This window comes from Trichoderma reesei, assembly GCF_000167675.1.
Source record: "Trichoderma reesei QM6a unplaced genomic scaffold TRIREscaffold_1, whole genome shotgun sequence".
NCBI classification, from domain to species: Eukaryota; Fungi; Ascomycota; class Sordariomycetes; order Hypocreales; family Hypocreaceae; genus Trichoderma; species Trichoderma reesei.
Genome location: NW_006711148.1, coordinates 1389867 through 1411192, shown reverse-complemented (window position 1 = coordinate 1411192; position 21326 = coordinate 1389867). Strand labels below are relative to the sequence as shown.

The 21326-nt window shown below is 54.3% G+C and overlaps 4 protein-coding genes across 4 annotated transcripts; all 4 read left to right on the top strand.

Annotated features, from left to right (window-relative positions):
- Window positions 1-406: 406 nt before the first annotated feature.
- Window positions 407-3589, top strand: TRIREDRAFT_102737 (uncharacterized protein; the record flags this gene model as incomplete). Its single annotated transcript, XM_006961603.1, has 5 exons — window positions 407-593; window positions 1099-1615; window positions 1689-1785; window positions 2084-2978; window positions 3012-3589. 5 exons carry the CDS (start codon window positions 407-409, stop codon window positions 3587-3589), a joined length of 2274 nt encoding a protein of 757 aa, XP_006961665.1.
- Window positions 3590-5061: 1472 nt separating this feature from the next.
- On the top strand, window positions 5062-8849 carry TRIREDRAFT_71326 (carbohydrate esterase family 9; the record flags this gene model as incomplete). Its single annotated transcript, XM_006961602.1, has 5 exons — window positions 5062-5224; window positions 5302-5375; window positions 5627-8254; window positions 8328-8499; window positions 8572-8849. Exons 1-5 carry the CDS (start codon window positions 5194-5196, stop codon window positions 8847-8849), a joined length of 3183 nt encoding a protein of 1060 aa, XP_006961664.1. The 5' UTR covers window positions 5062-5193.
- A 6869-nt stretch (window positions 8850-15718) lies between these two features.
- On the top strand, window positions 15719-17530 carry TRIREDRAFT_102735 (COOH terminal WSC domain-containing protein; the record flags this gene model as incomplete). The annotated part of the gene is made up of 3 exons (XM_006961601.1): window positions 15719-16838; window positions 16924-16963; window positions 17056-17530. 3 exons carry the CDS (start codon window positions 15719-15721, stop codon window positions 17528-17530), a joined length of 1635 nt encoding a protein of 544 aa, XP_006961663.1.
- Window positions 17531-18325: 795 nt separating this feature from the next.
- TRIREDRAFT_73918 (uncharacterized protein) lies at window positions 18326-20316 on the top strand (the record flags this gene model as incomplete). Its single annotated transcript, XM_006961600.1, has 4 exons — window positions 18326-18531; window positions 18673-20010; window positions 20062-20152; window positions 20189-20316. Exons 1-4 carry the CDS (start codon window positions 18331-18333, stop codon window positions 20314-20316), a joined length of 1758 nt encoding a protein of 585 aa, XP_006961662.1. The 5' UTR covers window positions 18326-18330.
- Window positions 20317-21326: the final 1010 nt, after the last annotated feature.

The window sequence follows — 21326 nt, the reverse complement described above, 5'->3', positions numbered from 1 at the left end:
TTACAACCGCCCAAAGACTGGATCTCGATGGACCGAGACGCATCATCATTCCATGCTCCGGGTCGGCAGTAGCCGGGTCTGTTTATGCCCAATGCCACAAGCTTCACTCTCTCTCACGAGGACCAAAGAATAGCATATCGCCCATGAAACCCTGTCAGTACCAATGCCGAAGGAGAGCAAACATCTTCATCTTCTGGGTGCATGAGGCGGGCGAGCTGATCTGATCTGATCCTACAACGGTGCAGACCTACATCAGGGCATTGCCAGCATCCCGGTCTCCTTCGAAATTGGCCTGGCTGTTAGGTAATATCAGCCGACATTTGGACTCGAAGCCACCAACGACCACCCTTGCTTCGCGCCTTGAGCTGCGACTTGGATGTGCCAATGTCGGTCCAGCGTTGCAACCATGGCTGGGCTGGATTCTGGGCAGAGCACAGTGGTTGCGCCGTCCTTGATGCCACGTCTTCAGAAGCAGAAGCCTTTGCGTGACCAACAATTGTTTTGGCGCCACATCCCTCGTTGCTCGAAAGCACCACCTACGATAAGAGACGGAAGCAAAGGCGGTTGCTTGGTCATGCTTGTGATTGAGCTTGGTACGTCACGCACAAGACAGAGCAAAGGTATCGTCTGAGCTCGCCCACTACTAGCAGAATCAATGCGCAATACTGTCAGCCGCCGCGGCCCCAGCGATTCGGATTCACCCACCGCCACATCAACCATGCTGTGACATGGGTGATGCGTCTCCGCCCTGTGGGAAATAGATCTGTCAGTTGTAACTTGCGCGCACCCCTAGCCAGCGCCAATTGACAACCCCCGGCTGGGCCGCTTGCGCAGTGGCCTCATTATTGTTTCTGCGGCGTGCCTGTGGAGTGCTCATGCGTTGGTTCCCTACCTTACCGGTACAACTTCATACAGGCATGTGGCACACGCAAGAGAACGGCCAGAGTCCCATGCGTGATCAGGTACCCATACTTGCACGGCACTGGCAGAATTGCTCCGAGTACGGACAGTGGCCATCAAACGTCTCTCGTCTTGCAACCTGATCCTCTTTGGCTTCCCCAGCCCTTTCACAACCTAATGCTGCTACTGCGGCTACAGCTACTACCGATCCTACTACCCATGGCTCTTGGCACGCCAACATTTTCGCGCTTCCGTGTCTCTCTTCTTGCACTCCTCTTCCCCCACTCGGGCTCCTTGCCTTGCCTTGCCTTTGTCCTTTCTCTGGAGCTGGCAGAAGCCACCAACAAAGCCTGGTATACCTGGCAAGCAAGGTTCCCTTCTCGAGTCCCACTCGCCGTCTCTCGCACTTTCAAGTCATCAGGCCCGGCCCTGAACTTGTTTGCTCTCTTACTTCTTTTGGTGCAACCAACGTTATTATACCAAACGGCCTTACCAAGCTGAGCACATCAAGAGGTCATTGTCCATTCTCGACGCTCGACGTTGCTTGTTTCCCGCAAAGGCCTCGAATTTCACCTTGTTTGGTACTCATCTGTCAACCATTGACCTCTCCCTGCCTGGAGCGCTCCACACAACCGGTCGCCTCTGTTCCGGTCATTGGGGGTAGTGCGTCTTGTGTCTCACAAGGGGGCGGGCAGACGCATCGACAGCTTGTATCGTAAGTATGCGCATGTATCGTTCTTTTCCTCCCTTCTTTCCCTACTTGAACTCTCTGCTCTGACCGCTCGAAGCCGGGGGGGGGGAGCGTTCGAAGGAACGGTACCCGTCTACCGCGCGTTCCGCCCACGACTCCAGTCCTGCGTTCAACCTCCTTGCGGCGACCACCAAGTAAGCAACACTGTATTGCACTTGTCCGGTTCCCTGATACCTATGCAGTACCCTTTGTATACACACACTCCTCTTGCCGCCCCGCATCAGCGCACACATCATCCCCTCCACCCACGCCAACAACGATCTTGGTTGCAGGCATGCAGCTTCCGGTCCCCTCTACCTGGTTCAAGAACTCCTCCCGATTGAGCCCTGGAAGGGGGAGGGTCTGGAAGATCTCTGACCAGACCGGCATTGGCTGATTTGCCTGTCCGCTCCGAAGCCAGGGTGCGCTGATTGGCCTTCATATACATACTAGTACTACCAAGGCTGCCTACCACCTCTTGTTGCCAACATTGCACTACTACCATCTACTTGGATTTACCTATATACTACTGCCATTGCACCCTTTCCAATCCCAGTTGTTTGTCCCAGAGCAAAACTGACCATGTCTTCCGCTCCAGGGCATCACGACTTCTCTACAGGTCCCTCTGGCTTCGCAACTGAGATGGATCCTAGGAACTCTGCCAGACTGGATCATATGCCTCGAACACAAGACAACTTCGGCATGGATCGCTATTCCACAACTCCCGGCTACAGAATGCAGCGATTGCCTCCTCCAAAAGGCCTCTTGGCAGGAGCTCCCTGCGGACCAGACACGTTCCGGCCACCGTCCCAAGATCCTGTTCAATATTATCACTCTCAGCCGTATCTCCCTCACAATAGCACTGGCCACGGCATTTCCTCCCCCTTGATGTCTCCTTCGCACATTCCGTATGCCGGTGCCGCTCCACCTCAGAACTATCCGCCCCGTCATATCGCAGACCCAACCCACTCGCCGCAGATATTCCCGCCGGCGCCAGCTGGGAGGCCGGATAATGCAAACGACCCTCGATTGTCACAGTATCCTCCAAGCATGGACCACATGAACCACTTGAACCGGCAGACGCCGCCACCTCGACCATACCAGCATCCTGAAAGTGGAATTGCGCCCCCCTATATGGCGAGACAAGAACAAGACACGCCCATGGCAGAGTCGACCTTTGAGCCCGAGCCGGCAAGGCCCGTAGCCCGACCGCCATCTCATCCTCCGGAAACCGCAGGGCCTCTGTCAATCCGAGTTCCCAATCTGCTGGGCTCTAGCAAGGCTCAATACTTGAATGACACCATCTTTGAGCTCAAGATGCGGCAACAACCAAATGCGGCACGAGCTTGTGGGTTTGGTGACAGAGACTGAAGAGTCATAGATCCGCCCCCGATCGTGGAGCTTGTGGTTAGGAACCCAAACTTCACGCAAGAGGAAATCAGAGTGTATCTGAGGTACGAGAGCTATGTCATGAGCTGCGCCATCTTTGACGAGTCAGGAGAGCGTGACTCCTCCTACATGCCGGAAGAGTACCAACATCAGCGGCGGCTGATGGGATCTCTTGTCGCAACGCCATTTGTGGGACAGGATGAAAACGGGCAAGAGGGCTGCTTCTTTTGCTTCTCCGACCTTTCCTGTCGTACTCCGGGCTCATTTCGCCTCAAATTCACTTTGATGATGATAGATCCGGGCCGTGCCGGGCTTGTCAAACACTTCCCCATCCTCGCAGAGTCGAAGAGCGAGCCTTTCAAGGTTTACAGCGCCAAAGAGTTTCCAGGTATGGTGGCTAGCAGCAGTCTGGCTAAGCGTCTGAAAGAACAAGGGTGTATAATTTCAATCAAGAAAGGGAACGACAGAGGACGAGGCTCCAGGCATAATGACGACGGTTCGGATAATGACGACGACGAGGATGGCGAAGCATCACAAGGTCATAGAAGGAGACGGCAGATGCGAAGCTGATTTGGGCCAGGAAACAATGTATACAGAACAGGGTGGAGAGAGTCTGACGAGCCTTGTGTGTATGCGAGGTTTAATGCGCATTTCCTGGGAGGAGAGCGGCGAGAGAAGGCGATGACGGGATGAGAGCTGAACGGCTTCTGGCAAGGCTGTTGATTGTTTGACTCTGGTCATTGGCCTTTGCCACAGCGCTTCCTTCCTTCCTTCCTGTCTTTCTTTCTTTCTTTCTTTCTTTCTTTCTTTCTTTCTTTCTTTCTTTTTTCTTGGTCTTCCTCTCTCCTTTTATGTCTTTCTACCTGGAGTTTTCTGGCTCGCAATGGATGCTGCTGCTACTGGCAAAGCATATCAGTCTTTGGGCACGAATAGGGCTTGGATAAGGGCCAAGCAGGATCTACTTTCCAAGGTGTCTTCGATGAAGTTTATAGACAGCATGATATTTCCGTTGAGGCTACCCATCTCCGTTGAAGCTGCTACTGCTATAGAAACGTCGCATACGAGTACAGGTATTTCGGTCTCTTCTCCGACCCCGCCCTTCTCTTGCCGCTCGCGGAGTCGCTGCAACGCAACGCATGAACAAGCATCACACAGCGTCACGGGACACGACAGGGTGCTAGATGTTCGGTGTGGCTTCAAGCCGCAAATTGATCGTCAAATCAACAGGCGAGGGGCCGTCTCGGTTGTCTGCATTGCGTCAATGGCGACAGACATGCCCAATAGCGAGGAGCGGCGTCGTCTGATTTCTCAAGACTACGGTTGCCAGACCCCAGCTCCTTGTGCGAACATGAGTCCTGCTACTGGGTACTGAGGACTCCGTATCTATCGACTCGTACCGCTGAGGAGGACGGACGGAGGATGGAGTCCCTGTACTCGCTAGCAATGCGTACCCCGGGCCCTGGAAGTTGCCCTTTGACTCCGTCCTCGTACGGATCTTACAGCACGATCATACCGCAGTAGAGGGTGGTAGGGCCGTCACACATTAGGAGCGCTCCCTGCCCGAGTCCAACACGAATCACGAAACTGCCTGCCCCTTGTGTGTATATATACAGATACCTATGCCCGACGATGCTGCGAGGCTTCTCATGCCGTGTAATGCGTGGATTGCAAGCTATCTTCTGGCTAATGTGCCTGAGCAAGGCTCGGTTCGGCTCGCAGCCCTCCATCGAGGTACTTTGTCCGCTTTGACTCGCCGTTGGATGGAGGGCCGCCAAGCGTCGGCACGGGCCGGTCAGTGGCACAGTAATAGTAGCTGCTTTGTACCTACTACAAACACTTTACGTTCTTTTGGGGGTTGACAGGAGAAGCGGTTTGCAGTCTGCAGTTTGCGGTTCGTTCGCGGGACGACGGGTCGCCTGCATTCGAGTACTACCTAGTACTGTACATGAGATACTTACCTTGCCGAGTGCGAGGTACTCGCGTCTGTTTACGACACGTCAGGTTCTGCATCCAAGGCCGTACAACTGAATCGGCAACCGAACATGCGTAGGACGGCCAGGGCGGGCGAGAGAGAGACAACAAGAACCGCTCGCTTCCCTCCAGCCCCCCCGCCAAACGCCACTGGAAGCGGAAATGCCCTGGAGAGGCTGAGAAGAAATGGGACCTGGTCCAGCATGGCCTGTCTGTACAGTAATGGACTGTACTGTAGGGCGCCAACGGCTATCCCCAACCTGGGCGCCCGACCAAAAGTCCTAGTGCGCGATGAGCTGCTGGCGTCATAGATGAGGCGCGAGAGCTTACGCATCCTGGGCTTGTGCTGGGGTACTGTACGAGTATGACGGGAGGTAGCACAAGAGTGAGTGCGAGGAGACAACATGGGATTCAAGTACCGGCTGAGAGAACGCGGCAACTCTAAGAAAGGGGGGGCCGCTGATTGATCTCGACTCCAACAGCCACACCGTTTCCTGTCTCACTCTGGCCCTGTCGCAACTGGGCGCGGCCATTCGTTTTGTGTGTCTCGTTGGCCGGACAAGGTGGGAAATCGCCTGTTCGACCACAGCGGGCGCTTCGGATTGATTGCGCATCACACTCTTACAGGGCGTGCAGCCAGGCAGACGCGACCTGCGACTCGGATCCTGGCACTGCGACAGTCCTTGCAGCTTTGGCGGAAGCAACACCACATCGTACTATCATATATCACATCGCATGGACGAGGCAACGGAGCAGAAGCGGCTGCGCTCGCAAGAGCCTCCGCCGTACGAGGTCCCAGCTTACCCCAGGCGACCGCCCCATCGCCGGCCCTTTGCGCGGAGCATTGTGTCGATCAGGACGGGCCTGAGCTTCGTGGTCGCAGCATCCGTGCTCTGGCTGTGCTATGCAGTCGATCGCCAGTATCGGACTCGGCGGCACGAAGATGGCGACGCGTCGCCGCAGCTTCTACAACGCTACGAGGAAGCGCTGGTGCAGTGTCGCGAGCTGGAGAGGATCCCTGGCCGGCCACAGCCTGGGCTTCGACGGAGCAACCCCCGATGGACGCCGACCAACGGCCAGGCTGCGACAATTGTGTTGAAGAATGCAACCCTGTTCGACGGCGAGGCTTTCCTCCCCTACGCCGTGGACATTGTCTTTTCCAAGGGTCTCGTCGAAGCCTTTCACAAGACGGCAGACAACACGGCCATTGAGGGCGATGGCGTCGTGGAGTTGGACGTCCAGGGCCGATATGTCACGCCCGGTCTCGTGGACATGCATTCTCATCACTTCCTTACGCCGTGGCCGGGTACTGAAGTGGGCGACGACACCAATGAGATGAACCCGGACACAAAAGCCTTTACCCCAATGGTGCATGTGCTTGATGCTCTGAAGCCGTACGATGAAGCCGCCACCTTGATTCTGTCGGGCGGCGTTACGTCTTCGCTCATCATTCCAGGCTCGGCCAACCTCATTGCCGGCGAGGGCGTTCCCGTCAAGAACGCGCTCTATTCCGGAGAGCACTCCGAGCCTGTCGTTGAGGATCTACTTCTCGAGAGAGGCGTGCCGACAGGCGATCGGCGGCGGTACATGAAGTTTGCGTTTGGCGAAAACCCCAAGAGCGTATGGGGTTATACTCGTCTAGGCAACGGCTGGCACCTGCGAGAACATCTCCAGAGAGCCAAGGAGCTCAAGGAAAAGCAGGACGATTACTGTGCGGCCATCCTCAAGGCCCAGTCCTGGCACGACAACCACAAGGCCGGCCTCATTCGTCAGTCTGGAAAGTTTCCGTTCCAGCTGGAACTGGAGTCGACAGTTGCCATTCTTCGCGGCCAGGTCATTGTGCAGAACCACAACTATGAGCCCGAGGACTTGGAGACTATGCTTCGGATAAGCCACGAGTTTGGCTACAGGGTTGCCGGATTCCACCATGCCACCGAAGCCTGGCAAGTGCCAAACCTGCTCAAGGAGGAGGGAGACAACGTCACCGTTGCCATTTTTGCAGAGTTCAGTCTGTACAAACAGGAGGCATACTCCCCGAACCTGTACGCGGGCCACATACTCGATAAGAATGGCATTCCCGTGGCCTACAAGTCCGACCACGTCATTGGCATGACGAGTGCCAAGTATCTGGCGTCTCAGGCCGCGATAGGGTACTCCTTTAAGCTTCCAGAAGAGAAGGCCCTTCAGGCAGTCACTTCCATCCCTGCAAAGGCAATCGACCTGGATTTCCGGATCGGATACTGCAGGCCTGGATTTGACGCAGACATTGTGGTATGGGACTCCCACCCTCTGTCGAATGGCGCAACGCCCCTACAGGTCTTCATCGACGGCCAAGCCCAGCTGGATGAGTCACGAGTCAAGCAGAGCATGGGCACGACGTTCACGGCAGCTCACACTGGAAACGAACCGCCCGTGATCAAGCCACAGATTCGGTACGAGGTTGAAGACGAGCAGAAAACAACGATATGCTCTCAGGCGTACGAGCCAGGTCAGAGCTTCATCGTAGACGGCATCCAGAAAGCTTTCGTGGACAACTATCCAGAGCTAGCAGCCTCGTTGGCGCAGGTTGACGATGAGCCTCTCAAGCTAATCGTCGAGGATGGCGAGATTTCATGCCTCGGCTCAGCTGCCATGTGCGCAGGAGCCGTAAGCAACTTCGAGGTCAAGGGAAAGAAGGCTCTTCGCCTGTCCCTGCGAAATGGTCATGTCCTACCAGGTTTGACTGCGGTCACTCGTGCGTTGGGTTTGACCGAAATCGCCACGCTGGACGGCACCGGCGACGGCCAAGCATCGAACCAGAAAATCGGAGACCCTGAGAGCTTGGTCCACGCAAAGTACGGACTGTGGCTCGACGGGAAGGAGTTTGCGAGAGCCCGTCTGGGAGGCGTCACCAGGGCAATCTCTGCTCCGTTGGGAGACGCGTCGGGCTTCGTCCAGGGCGTCAGCGTAGAGTTTCTCACCAGCGGCAAGAAGAGCCTTACGAAGGGGGGTATCGTTCAGGGCGATGTCGCTCTGCATCTGAATCTTGGCGATGCGACAAAGTCTTCGGAAGGCTCGGTCAGCAACGGCATTCGCAACCTACGCAAGATGCTGGAGGATGGGAAGGGCAAGCATAATGAGACGGTGTACGGGCGAGTTGCGGCTGGCAGCCTGCCTCTTGTCGTGCAGTGCAACAACAAGTACGACATGGGTCAACTGTTGCTTGTCAAGGAGGACTTTCCGGAGACCAATATTGTGATACTTGGCGGCAAGGAAGCCCCATATGTAAGTGTGACAACAATTCGAAGCGTGCTGCAATCACAGGACGGGATCATGAGAGGCTAACAGTATTCTATAGGTTGCCAAAGAGCTGGCTGCTGCCAACATCTCTGTGATTCTAACAGAGAATCGGCCCGCTCCTGATGCCTTTCGTGACAAGGACGCAGTAGTCGGGCCTCCCCTTACAAGAAGCATAGCCAGCTATCTCAAGGAGGCTGGTGTCACATTTGCTTTGGCCATCTATGAACCCTGTAAGCGCCCCTTCCCCCGCGATCTCAGGATGCTTCCACTGCGTAAAAGGCTCTCGAGCTCACATGTCATAGCAATGCCGGTCGACTATCGCATTCACGACCTAGGTCCCGAGGCCGGATGGGCCGCCAAGTATGCGCATCTCAGCCAGGAAGAGACTGTCCGTCTTGTGACGTCCAATGTCGAGTCGATCTTGGGTCTGGAGAAGAGCAAGGACTTGGTTGTGTTTGAAGGCACCCCGTTGAGCTATGGAGCTTCCGTGGTGCTTTCGTTTCATGCCGATGCGGCGACTGGCAAGCTGGAGGTGTCTACTTGCTTCCCCAGGGAGGATGAAGTTGGGAGCATTCTGTAGTGTCGACTGGTGATGATGGCTTACCCTACATAACTAAGGGATGAAGAACAGATGATATAGTGGGACATGATGTGAGCAAGCAATGTGCCCTTTATCAGGTGTTACACCCCATGAATGCGACAGTGCCGCTATGCAGCGAGCAGTGTATTGATTGCAAAGATAGCGTCATGTTCTGGTGAGAAGCCAGCATCAAGGCTTTGGGGAAACGAGTCCACAGCTTGAGCTAGATGACATTGCGTTCTTAAGGCGTTTTGGAAGCTGGACAGCGGGAGCCTGCCGCGCTTCCAAATACTCGGGAGAAACTTCAATGGCCAGGAAGGGAACTAGTCTCAAGACCCGAGTCGACTTGGGTTATACCTTCTCGGAACATCGTCAAGATGCATCACCGATCTCTAGCATCGTGGATTCAAGCTAGGAGGACAATGCCTCGAAGACACGCGGACGTCTCTCATCTTGGACAGACCCCTGAATGGCGCTGTCTCTTGAGTGCAGCAGCTCACCTCACCGTCCAGACGAAATAGGCCTCAAGCATCATCTTCATCTTCTACCATTTGCTACACGGCATTATATCAATGGCATCGTGACACTTCTGCTACTGAAGGAGTAAAGAGCCTCACTGTCTCCCAATGCGCCAATTCCAAAGCATCTCCTTTGTTCATGGGGGGGAACGAGAAAGACGATGACGCCCCTCCATGTAAGATGACATGGTCCCAATTCGGATGAGCTGTTGGTTGTGCTTCTGTTCATTTCACTAACTCTTAGCTAGCTCCTTGATCCGCTCATCAGGGCGCTGCTATCATATAATGTTAATTACCGACAAAGAAGAGTGATTCTCTCGCCTTTCTCTCTCTCTCTCTCTTCTTCGCGCCTAGTCTCCTCCGTTTCCGTTTGTGATGACGCTGATACTACATATCTAGGGAGGCAGCAGCAACAAAGAAGAGCCCCCCCCTCCCAATTAGCGACATGCCGAGCGACTGTTATACCTACCTTACTCCCACATACAGAGAGGTTCGGCGCCTCGCCATACGCCTTCATCACGGAAGAGCACAGGGTGTGCAGATTGAACAGTTTCAATGTTGTTGGCGCCAGTCCGCCTTTCCCCCCTCCCATCCCATCCCCCCCCCTTCTCCCCGCGGCTAACAAGAGCAAAGAGCTTGTGCGTGGTCCCGTAATATCCATCCATCCATCCATCCATCCATTTGATTCATTAACCGCCACCGAGGAGTGACATTCTCACCTGATTCCAAGACCAGGGGAAGAGAGAGAGAGAGAAAGAGGAAAATGAGAAGTTCGCTGGGGGTCCAGGACTCACGGACCCAGTCCCGACCACTTTGACCCCATCAAGCCTATGGACCTACTAGTAGTTGTATGTAGGCACTCTATGCTATTAGTACTACTACTCCTGCACTTGGTTCGTACAGGCACGGGCATTATGGTAGCACCCCTTGTGCAATGTGTGTACCTTGGTAACGAAGGTATGACAGCCGTGTTTCCGAATGTGACATGTTTTTTTTTTTTTTTTTTTTTTTTTGCCGGCTCGAGGAGTCCAGTTTGGGGAGGGTTTGCAAAACATGGTTGTTGTACGGAGCAGTAAGGTATAGCATGGCTCTTGTACACCGCTTTCTGGCTGGCTTTACCCCTCCCTCGCTCCCTCTCTCTCTCTCTCTCTCTCTCTCTCTCTCGCTGCGAGATTGACTGGCTTGTTATTGGGTGGGTGGGCTTTGAAGATAGCGAGACTGTACTAGTCTAGGTATTTGTTACTGTCTGTGTGCGATGCACCCTAGATATAGAACGCTGCTGTGAACTTTGGCCGGCAGAGCCATTGACTGGCTGGGATTGCGTCTCAGAGAAATGATGGATGTGGACAATGGTTTATTTAGAGTTTTTGTCTCGGTCACACTGCTGCTCTACCTACCTAGGCAGTACCTTAGCTTGATGTTACTTATAATGTGAACCATATTGACTCTACAAGTAAGATATCAAGAATACCTTACCTAGGTAGTCAGCTCTTATCACTCTTACCCTACCTATGTACATCCTCCCCCCCGAGATGCGTGGGCGCGTTTACAGTTGCCGCTATGCTCAAGCCATCAATGATACATGTATGCTTAACCGCCTCCCCTCCCCCCATAATCTCGAGCCTTTCTGCACGTGCATATCGCCATCCCACCAAGGTCGCCCTATCATCACATCATCCATATGTATTACTACTACTGGTACCTTACCTTAAGTGGCCCAAGCCCAGACCAAGGCTGTCCCTCGACCAACCCGCGTCGCCTCCTGTCTCTCATCCCCAAACCTTGATATTGGGTCAACAAATGACAACCCCTAGGTACGGCAGCGACCAGTAGTACTACCTAGGTACTTGGGCCTGGACCGAGTCTCAGTGGGGACCTGCGTTACCCGTCACATTCAGTCCCGTTCGTGTCCTGTCCTGTCATGTTCCTGGCTTACCCCGTTTTCTTTCGCCCCGAGCCTGACATTTTCGTCCAACCTGGTAGGGGGCGCGGCTACGGCCAGGCACCAGGACAGGAGCTCTCGGCTGTGCATCCGGTGTCATTGCCTGGCGCGAAAGTACTAGTAGTAGTACTACTACAGTAAGGTACTATTAGCCCACTGCTACCTAGGTAGGTAGGTAAGGTACCTTAGGTAGTATGCAGCAGGACAGGCAGGCATCTCCATGGATAGTAATCCTGGAAGCAATCATTGCCAAACTCCCTACTATTAGCACTGAAGCGCCATCAGTCGTACGCACAGCTCGACATCTGTGAGTACTGGGTAGATACAAGATAGACGCGGGCCACTCTGTGGGCCATATGGATACGTAAAAGGCGAGATGCCCCGAGTCCGACTTTGTCATCAAGGATGCCCCCGTTGTGGTGGTGGGATACGACGTGCACTCGTGGCCCAAGGGGGGGGGGACTCTACGCATACTATGTAGTAGTATATCGGAAACACTGAGGCGTGAGCATTTGCGAGGTTTATTGGCAGTGATACCATGACTTTGGAGGTGAAAGGGAGAAAGAGACGGCGTGTAGCAGGTTGTAATACCTACTATGGTATATGTGCCACCCAAGCCCAAAAGGGCAATTCCTGCTGATACTTATTGATTGAGCTCCTCACTTATCGTACCTACCTTAGTATTAGTCACCTAATGCTAGTAGTGGTTAACAGTCTGACAGTACATACCTAATTTATCAACATTTTCCCCCCTCACTCTCCCCAATTTACTCCTATTTGCTGCTGGCATCACCAAGGCAAGTTTTCCCCTGCCCGCAGCAGTGGGACGGGACAGGGATGAATGACGGGGGCCGTTGTCTGAAACGGCACCAGGCGCTGCATGACCGCTGCGCCCTTGCCGATTGGCTGCCCTGGTCCGCCTCCTACTGCTTTCGGCCGAGGCAGGGAATTGGGGGAAGCGAGTACTAGACCAGGGGGGGGAGAGGGGAAGGAAGAGAAGGGAAGGATTCGGTTATCACCACCGACGATGGACCCGTGGGCTTTTTTTTTTTTTTTTTTTCTCTTGAGTTCTTTCTGGGGCTTCGATTTACTGCCAGGCGATCCGTAATTTCAGCAGGTTCAGTTGAAGCTGGAGGAGTGACATGCAGACTATTCTCGAAGCTGTGGGACCTTGGACATGACATTGACAGGTGTTTGATCTAGTATGGAGATGTGGAGGAGCGAGGCCCATCTTGGCCGTGGAGGGTGAATGTGGCTTATGATTACATATCTGTACAGTAGGTACAGACAGGAAAAAGGCGTTTCGCAAAGAAAAGATTGAAAGGGCAGAAAAAGGGGGAGGAGGAGGAGAGTTTTGTGATGGGCGCAAGGGTGAGGTAGGGGGCCAACATGGCTGGCTGATGCCCAGAGCTTTCCGTCCTTTTTCTGCAAGCCACGCAATTAGTCTTGCTTCATCAACACACACACACACACACACACACACACATACAACCGCAATCGCAGCGCCAATGGATGTCACCAGGTGACGGCATCACGTAGAGCGATAGCAAATCAAGTGCATCGGCATGCCACAAGCAATAGCGCGCGCCTCTCTTGGCCCTGTAGTGCGTGCGTGCGTGCATGCATGCATCCAATGCATCTATCTACCTAGTAGTGGTAGACATCTTTTAGGTCAAAAGTGTTGTTTCCTCGGCGCATTCGGATCCCGGCCCAAGCAAACAAACAGAACAGGAAAAAAAGATGGAAAGGAAAAAAAAAACACGCAGGATTCTGGCGTTTCAGATCTGCACATTAGCGCCAGCCGCCACGGCGGGAAACGTGGCCGAACAGAAGGATTCCCGAGCAAATCATTGCTTGGCTTTTTTTCGATTCGCGTTCCGAGTTCGTGGGCGGGCGTCTAAGACAAGGGGGGAAGGCGGGATTGCTGAGATAAGCAAGAAACAAAAGAACAAGAAACAAAAAGAAAGGATAAGAAAAGAAAAGAAAAGAAAAGAGCGAAGCGCCGGCCAACGCACCACCTGAAAATGTCAAATCTTAAAGCAGGTATTATTAGGCGTGTCCACAGCTGGTCTGGAGTAGATTGACAGCACCCGACGGTGAGGTTGAGCTGTTTGTTGGCGGCGGTTGACAGGTCCATGCTAGTACTAGTACTAGTACCTACTGCCTTGACCGAGTGCGAAGCCCGAAAGAGGAGAAGTCCAGCAGTTAGACCGAGTCTCCATCTGTCAGTGCCTTGACATGTACTCGTACTCGCGTAAACTCATGTACCTACCTCTACTACATACCTAGAGTCAAGTAAACCTTAGGTAGATGTCGACCTGAACAGGTATTAACACTGGCATTTGTTCCTCCGCCACTCACAGCCTCGGGATTTCGTTTGCAGACGACCTGCAGAGCTTGAAACACGCAACTCTCCCGCTTCTCTCCCTAAAACCCCCACACCGCTGCCGTGCGTCCTCGAATCACTCCAATCAGGCAGCCAGACGGCAGGAAAACAGGTTCCATCCGAGGCCCTTATGCAGGTACAGAAAAGCAAGAGCCGCGTCCTACTACTAGTGGTCCATGAGACGGAGCGTCCAGGATGGAGCCCAGGAATCCCGGTTTCCACTCGTCCAAACGATGTTGTAGTATCCGCCACTTTCATTTCTGTGCTGCGCTGACTGGGCTATGCAGGTACTCTGTACTCGGGGCTGGCTAGGTTCTTTTTGAGTGAAAAGGGAAAATATGACGAGGACGGAGTTGGAAGTTGGCTGACGAACACCGAGGGGGGGAGAGAAGGGGGGATACCTGATTCAGAAGTACCTACTGTACAAGTAGTGCGTTAGAACCAAACTGGCTGTTCATCTTTGCCCGTACGACGCTGTGCTTATTATACAGGCATGTACGGATATGTACCTCTTCTTGATTGCTCACCTACTTACAAGACAAGTACCTACAGACTGCCCGGGTGATGCGGCTGCTGTTGGTGTGACGCTGTAGGACTTTCTGCTCGTGCCCTCCTCCCGTCTCAGCCCTCCCGAGACTCGGGGACTTGAGTATGTATCCTCTTGTGCCACACCGTCAATTCTTGTCAAGCAGGGAGGCAGCACGAGTGCTTACGGCCCAGACACGCACTCGTCTACCTACCTAAGGTATCCGCGGGTGATCCAGACCACACTCACAATCACGCTCACACGATTCATTCGGCTCAGGCCACAACCCCGTTTACAGTACGGACTCGGAAAACGGGACAACTGCCTTCAGAATAGTACTGTGGAATAGTGTTACTCACACATCAGATGTCTCCTGCATGAGCTGCTGTTGGTACGAGGTCGTACCTCCACCTGCTGCCCTCTGCTTATTCGCCATCTTGTCGTCCAGCCCCCCCTCATGCGAAATATGGCCGTGATTTCTTTTAATCTATTTCTCATTGCCAGGCCTCTCGCCTCAACAGGCATCCCCTCTCCCCCCCTTTGCTGGGCCAGACCGTTTCCACTGAATGTTTCCACCGAATTGTTTGTTTGTAGCCGCGCAGGCAGTGGCTTGCCGGGCTAGCATCTGGCGCCAGGGGCAGCACATTGAGAACAGGACAGGACAGGACAGGACAGGACAGGGCAGGGACAGGGGCAGCTGGGGCGGGAGCGTATTGAATGCCCGGTTTGGGGCCAACCCATTGCATTGAAACATACCTACATGTATGGATCATGGATGCAGTTGGAGCACAGCTTGAGCGCCGCAGTGCCGTGCATCCACTAGGCCACAGCGCTCTGCAGCCTCTTCCAGCAGGCCTCGGGCCCTGAACCCTGCCTGCTGCTCCCCTTCTGGCCAGGCCCCAGACAGCCCAGGGAACATTGGAACTGCTTCGGCCCCACTCTGCATGTTCGTCCCCACGCTGCTCAGGATGGCCTCACCTCACCTTGCCATGCCTTGCCTTGCTTTGCCTTGCTTTGCCTTGCCTTGCCTTCTTTGTCCCCCTCCCCTTCACTCTCACCTCTCGCCCCCAGTCCCTCTTTTTCTCGTCTTTGTGTTTGTCTATATTATCCTCATCGCCGCCGGCTTCCTTTCTGCTTGGCTTCCTCTCCTTCTTCTCCAGGCCGCTTCTTTCCTACATCTCTAAAGTTGCTGGGCACTTCCTCTCCTTTATCGCCTCTTTCGATACACTCGGCATTCGTTTCTTTCGCTCTTGTATCTTCCATTCCTTCGCCGCGACAGACATTCGACATTCTGTCTCGTGGTTTGCATATACATACACGCTCATTCTTTCTCAAACGGTGCTCCGGTATCACCACTGCAACTTTTACAACCTGTCCCAGCGACATTGCATAGCTCGTCGAAAGCAACATACATAACTTGACTTGGATATCAACAATCTCGGTTCCTCTCTTCAACCACGCAAGATGAAGTTCACCACCTCCACGGCCGTGGCCGCCATGGCTGGCGTTGCCGCCGCCAAGGACAGCCGAACCTTTGCTGTCCTGCGCTTCACCAACAAGGGCCTGGTCACCACCCGTGCCGACCCCATCGTCAACCCGGGCGTGCCCTCCACCCACGTCCACAACGTCCTCGGCGGCAGCAACTTTGGCTTCTCCTCCACCGGCGAGGACCTGATCAAGTCCAACTGCAGTACCGCCCTGGTCAAGGGCGACTACAGCAACTACTGGTACCCGACGCTCTACTTCCACGACCCCAAGACGGGCAACTTTGAGTACGTCGACGTCTACTACACCAACGTCTACTACTTCTTCGAGGCCACCAACGACCAGATCAAGGCCTTCCCCACGGGCCTGCAGATGCTGGCCGGCAACTCCATGCAGCGCACGCCTCCCGCCACCGGCAGCGACCAGCTCGACCCGTCCAAGGGCCCCATCAACCAGGTCCAGTTCACCTGCCCGCGATCCAGCTACAACCCGCCCTCGTACCCCGTCGGCTCCGACGGCACAAAGGCCGGCATGGTCGACCCCAACAACCAGGGCGCTGGCGTTGGCTTCCCCGACGTCACCTGCGACGGCATGTACTCTCCTCTCCGTCTCGACATCCACTTCCCCTCGTGCTACAACCCGGCCGCCGGCCTCACCAACTACAAGGAGAACATGGCCTACCCCACCGATGCCGGCAACGGCAAGCAGGACTGCCCCCCCGGCTGGATTCACACTCCTCACATCTTCTTCGAGGTCTACTACGACACCCAGCCCTACAAGGGCCGCTGGACCGAGAACCAGGGCACCCAGCCCTTTGTCTTCTCCACCGGTGATGTGACTGGCTACAGCGGCCACGCCGACTTCATGGCCGGCTGGGACGAGGACCTCCTCCAGCACATCATTGACACCTGCGACGCCGGTGACGCTGGCATGGACCAGTGCCCCGGTCTCTTCTACGGCCTCAACAGCGGCGACTGCACCATTGAGCCCCTCGTTGACGAGCAGGTCACCGGCACCCTCACCAAGCTGCCCGGCAACAACCCTCTCAGTGGCTTCAGCTTCGGCGCTGCCCCCCAGATGGGCACCGGCTCTGGCTCTTCCGGCACCAACAACAACGCCGCTGCCTCTTCCAGTAAGCCTGCCGCCTCCCCTTCCACCAGCAAGGCCGCCGCCGCCTCTTCTCCCGCCTCTTCTCCCGCCAAGGCCCCTGCTTCCAGCTCCCCAACCAAGCCTGCTGCCGCCCAGCCCACCACCAAGGTTACTGACTCCGGCTCCAAGACCATCGAGTCTAAGCCCCCTGCGACCTCCCAGCCCGCTGTCGGCGGCTCTGGCAATGATGCTCAGTGCAGCGCTGCCAACGTCCACACCGTCACCGAGACCGTCACCGTGACTGCTGGCTCCCCCGCCGTGACTGCTGCTGCTGCTTCTCCTTCTGGCACCAAGAACAACGCTGCTGCCTCCACCGTCGGTGGCTACACCTACGCCGGCTGCTACCAGGACAACATTGGCCGTGTTCTCAGCGGTGATGTCCTGCCCAACCTTGGCCCCATGACCAACGAGAAGTGCGTTGCCAACTGCGTCAGCAAGGGCTTCTCCCTCGCTGCTACTGAGTACGGTGGCCAGTGCTACTGCGGTAACGAGCTCGTTGGCTCCGCCAAGCTCGCTGACTCCCAGTGCAGCGTCGCCTGCGAGGGCAACAGCAAGGAGATTTGCGGTGGAAGCTGGGCCATCAGCGTCTACAGCAAGACTGGCGCCGTCGCCATGAAGGCTGGCAAGGCCCGTCGCTCCGAGCACGCCCACCGCCACCGCAGCCAGCGCAACTAAGGAAGCAAAGCTGTATACCGAAGTACACGAAACGGTTTGGGATGAGTCGAGCCCCCTTTTAACGGAGTGATTTGTATCTGAAGCGTTGCATGAGATTCATTGTGGGATTACGGTAGCGGGATTTCTCTGGACGGAGGGTATTTGGGGGGGTTGTTCAGCAGCGGGTTACGGTATCTGCTGGACTCTTGGGAGCGATTTGTTGGATATACTTCGATTCTTCCGTGTATTTATTTTTCTTTTGCATCATATACTTTTATGATTCTTTGGGTTCGCTATCTGGCAAGACAGTTAGGGAGCCTTCCCGCGAGGGATTTTGAAAGCATTTATCAATCGAGGTCTATGAATGACTGGGTCTTATAGAGTCTAAAATCAAAAAGTTGACAAGCAATTTTCAAGACAGATAGCGTGCTTTTCCTTTGTGGTGATTATTTGCGATGACTGAGGACAGAGAAATTTGGGCTTGCAGGTACCCACTAGTACTCGGCGGCAGTCTGCACAATCTGTACACTTACACGAAGTGCTCGGTGGGATGAAGTTGAAGTAAGGACAGAGCTACTATAGTAGGTAGACTAGAAGTCGTCGGGAGAGGCACTCCCAATGCAGGCAGACTACTAAGAGCCGCCGGATGACGGCTGAACCACGGCTAATCCCATATTTTCAGTTACAGTTTCACACCTCTTCTCTCTCTATTGCACCCATCATTTTCCTTTTAAAACACCTCTTTACCCCCGTCTCTTTCCCTCTCTTTTCTGAACCTCCCTGACTGCCTCTCTTCACTCCAAGAGACTGCAGCTTGGAACATGTCGCTCTATCATGAAGCGGCAGAGATATTGACGTCATCATCAGATACCGGTGGAAGCTTGAAATCGCGAGTGTTTGGCAAGAAAAAGGGCAAGGCGCCGCCGGGACAGCTGTATGCCCTGGTGCTGGAGACTGCGAAATGGAGTCCTGTGTTGAAGGAGGTGATTGAGAAGGCGGATATACTAAGATTGGAACGAAAGGTAAGACGCATTCTGTTGTCTCCTTCTTGATCACCTTTGGCATATGAAGGATGCGAACTCAGATGAACCACGTTGGGTTGAGTGATGAACGCAAGTTTGCTAACTTTCTGCTTCTACTTTTTTCTTTTCTTATTATTTTAGCTCACTCCTACGCTAGCTTTGCTACTGGTCCATGATCTATTACTCGCCAAGGGAGGAATCGCACTGCCCCAGAGCCATGGACTGAGAGCATCAGTTGAACGCCACAAAGGCCGTCTCAGCTCAGAATTCACCCTGGCGAGGCTACGCAGAAAGGCCCCGACAATAGAGGCCCTCCGAGAACAAGTCGAAAGGGCCTCTGCGGGCGAAGAGGCCAACTACCCGCGATGGGTGCGCGTCAACGCCCTGAAGAGCAGCGTCGAAGAACAGCTAGAGACGACCTTTGCAAAACACACCCGCGCCGATAGCATCCAGGACATTGTCACCAAGGGCGGAAGGCACATCTACATTGACCCCCATGTGCCGAACCTGCTGGCCGTCTCTCCCGGCATGGACTTTGCAAAAGTGGAGGCTTACACGTCTGGAAAGATCATCCTGCAGGACAAGGCGTCGTGTTTCCCGGCGTACTTGCTGGATCCGCGGTCAGAGGATGGAGATGTCATTGATGCCTGTTCTGCGCCGGGAAACAAGACTACGCATCTTGCGGCTATACTCTACCAGCATCGACCGGAATTCGAAGATGCGCCTCAGACTATTTTCGCTTTCGAGAAGGATTCGAGAAGGGCGAAGACGCTGGAGAAGATGGTCAACATTGCTGGCTCGAAACCCATTACGCGCATTGGGTTTGGGCAGGATTTCCTGCAGGTTGATCCCTTGTCTGAAAAGTACAAGGACGTGGGAGCTCTGCTGCTGGACCCAAGTTGTTCGGGAAGTGGCATCGTTGGCCGCGATTCGATGCCAGAGCTGCACCTCCCGGATCCGCCGGCGGACAACCGTGGTGGCAAGGCAAAGCCAAACCAAGCCAATGCAAACAAGAAGAAGAGGCGGCGTGACGAGGCGGAGGAGCAGGCACAAAACGTGTTGGTCGACGATGACGGAAACGAGACGGTAGTCAAGTCAGAAAAGGACCTAGAAGCGCGGCTAGAGGCTCTCTCGGCATTTCAGCTGACACTCCTGCTACATGCGTTCCGGTTCCCGCGAGCAAAGAAGATTACATATTCGACGTGCTCGATCCACTCGCAAGAGAACGAGCGCGTCGTCATCCGAGCTCTAGCGTCAGACATTGCCAAAGCCAAGGGGTGGCGCATCCTGCGACGGGAGGACCAGGTGAGCGGCCTCAGGGACTGGCCCGTCCGGGGGCTGGTGGAAGCCGCAGAGGGCGACGAGACGGTTGCGGAGGGCTGCATACGATCGTACAAGGGGGACGGCAGAGGCGTAATGGGCTTCTTCGTCGCTGGGTTTGTGCGGGATTCAGTCGACGCAGGGGCTCATGATGAGTCTGTGGGAGGAGGAGGGGTGGCGTCTTTGGATGGCAGCGGGGATAGTGGTGAGGGACCGTATCTCCGTGACGACGATGGGCGGATCGTGCGGGATGTTGTTGGGATGCCGGTGCTCAAGTCCACGGGGAAAGCTGTTGCGCTCCGTGGAGCGGATGAGGAGAGGAGGCGGGATGGTAAAGGGGATGGGGCAGACGAGGAAGAGAATGATGATGATGAAGAGGAGGATGAGGATGAGGATGACATCGATGACGAGAATGATGGTGATGACGGCGGTGAGGACGAGTGGGAAGGCATTAGCGATGCGTAGGGATTAGGCGCAAAACGTTGTGATAGATATACCCAACCATGTTCCATTGGTCATTTTGCTTTGCTGTGGCACTGCTGAAGCCAACATCTACCATTGTTCGAGGTAAAAAAAGGGGATGGGCGTTGGACTACTTTGGTGTTGTTTAATTGCAGATTTGAACCGGGCTATATAGTAGGTGCTGGCCATAACCATGCTCGTGTTTCTGTGTTTATGGTTTACGATGTTTGGCCGGTGTTGTGTTTCAGGAAGTGAGTTATGAGAGAAGGCACTGTTTGTAGACGGCGTGGTTTGCCTTGAGATTGATGAAGAGTGATGGATATCTTGTCGTGGGACTGAAGAGGGGCGTTGTGAAGCCAAGATGTCTGCCAAAAACTTCCATCGCGCTGCTGCTGCAGTCAAGCTCAGACAACGCCAGCTTAGCTTACTGTAAGAACACCAGTGAGGGTTTGACAAGTGAAATTTAGCACTGATGTTTTAAATCTAAGAAGGTATGTTGGTATCAAAGTCGTCATCACGTATATATGCACCCAGCATTAGCAATCGGCGTTCCGATGAAAGACACATCGGGATTCAGATGGAAAACGAGAAATAAGCAGACAAAACATGAATCCTATGCTACACTGAGCCTTCACAACTGTGTTTGCAGTCATACAGGGCTTATTGGTGAACCTCGGCCGATGATCCTCTGTTTCAAGGCAGTTTGATGCTTCAACATTTGTTGTTTCTAACAAGGCAAATGCTCCGCCTTCTGCTGAGACTATAAAGAGGATATTCTAAACCTGCATCACAAACAAAAAAGGCGTTACAAACACATGACATGGCATGACCTCGGCACACTCATGGTGACCTGCTTAATCACAGAGCACTCGTACTAGGTACCTATGTACGGATACTCCACTGTGGATTCTTTTCAACATTCGATAGAGCTCGCGAAGCATCTCAACTCCGTCGCTGGAAACGAATACTATCCTTCTCTTCGCCTTGGCAGTAGGAGTTCCACTGTCCTGGTC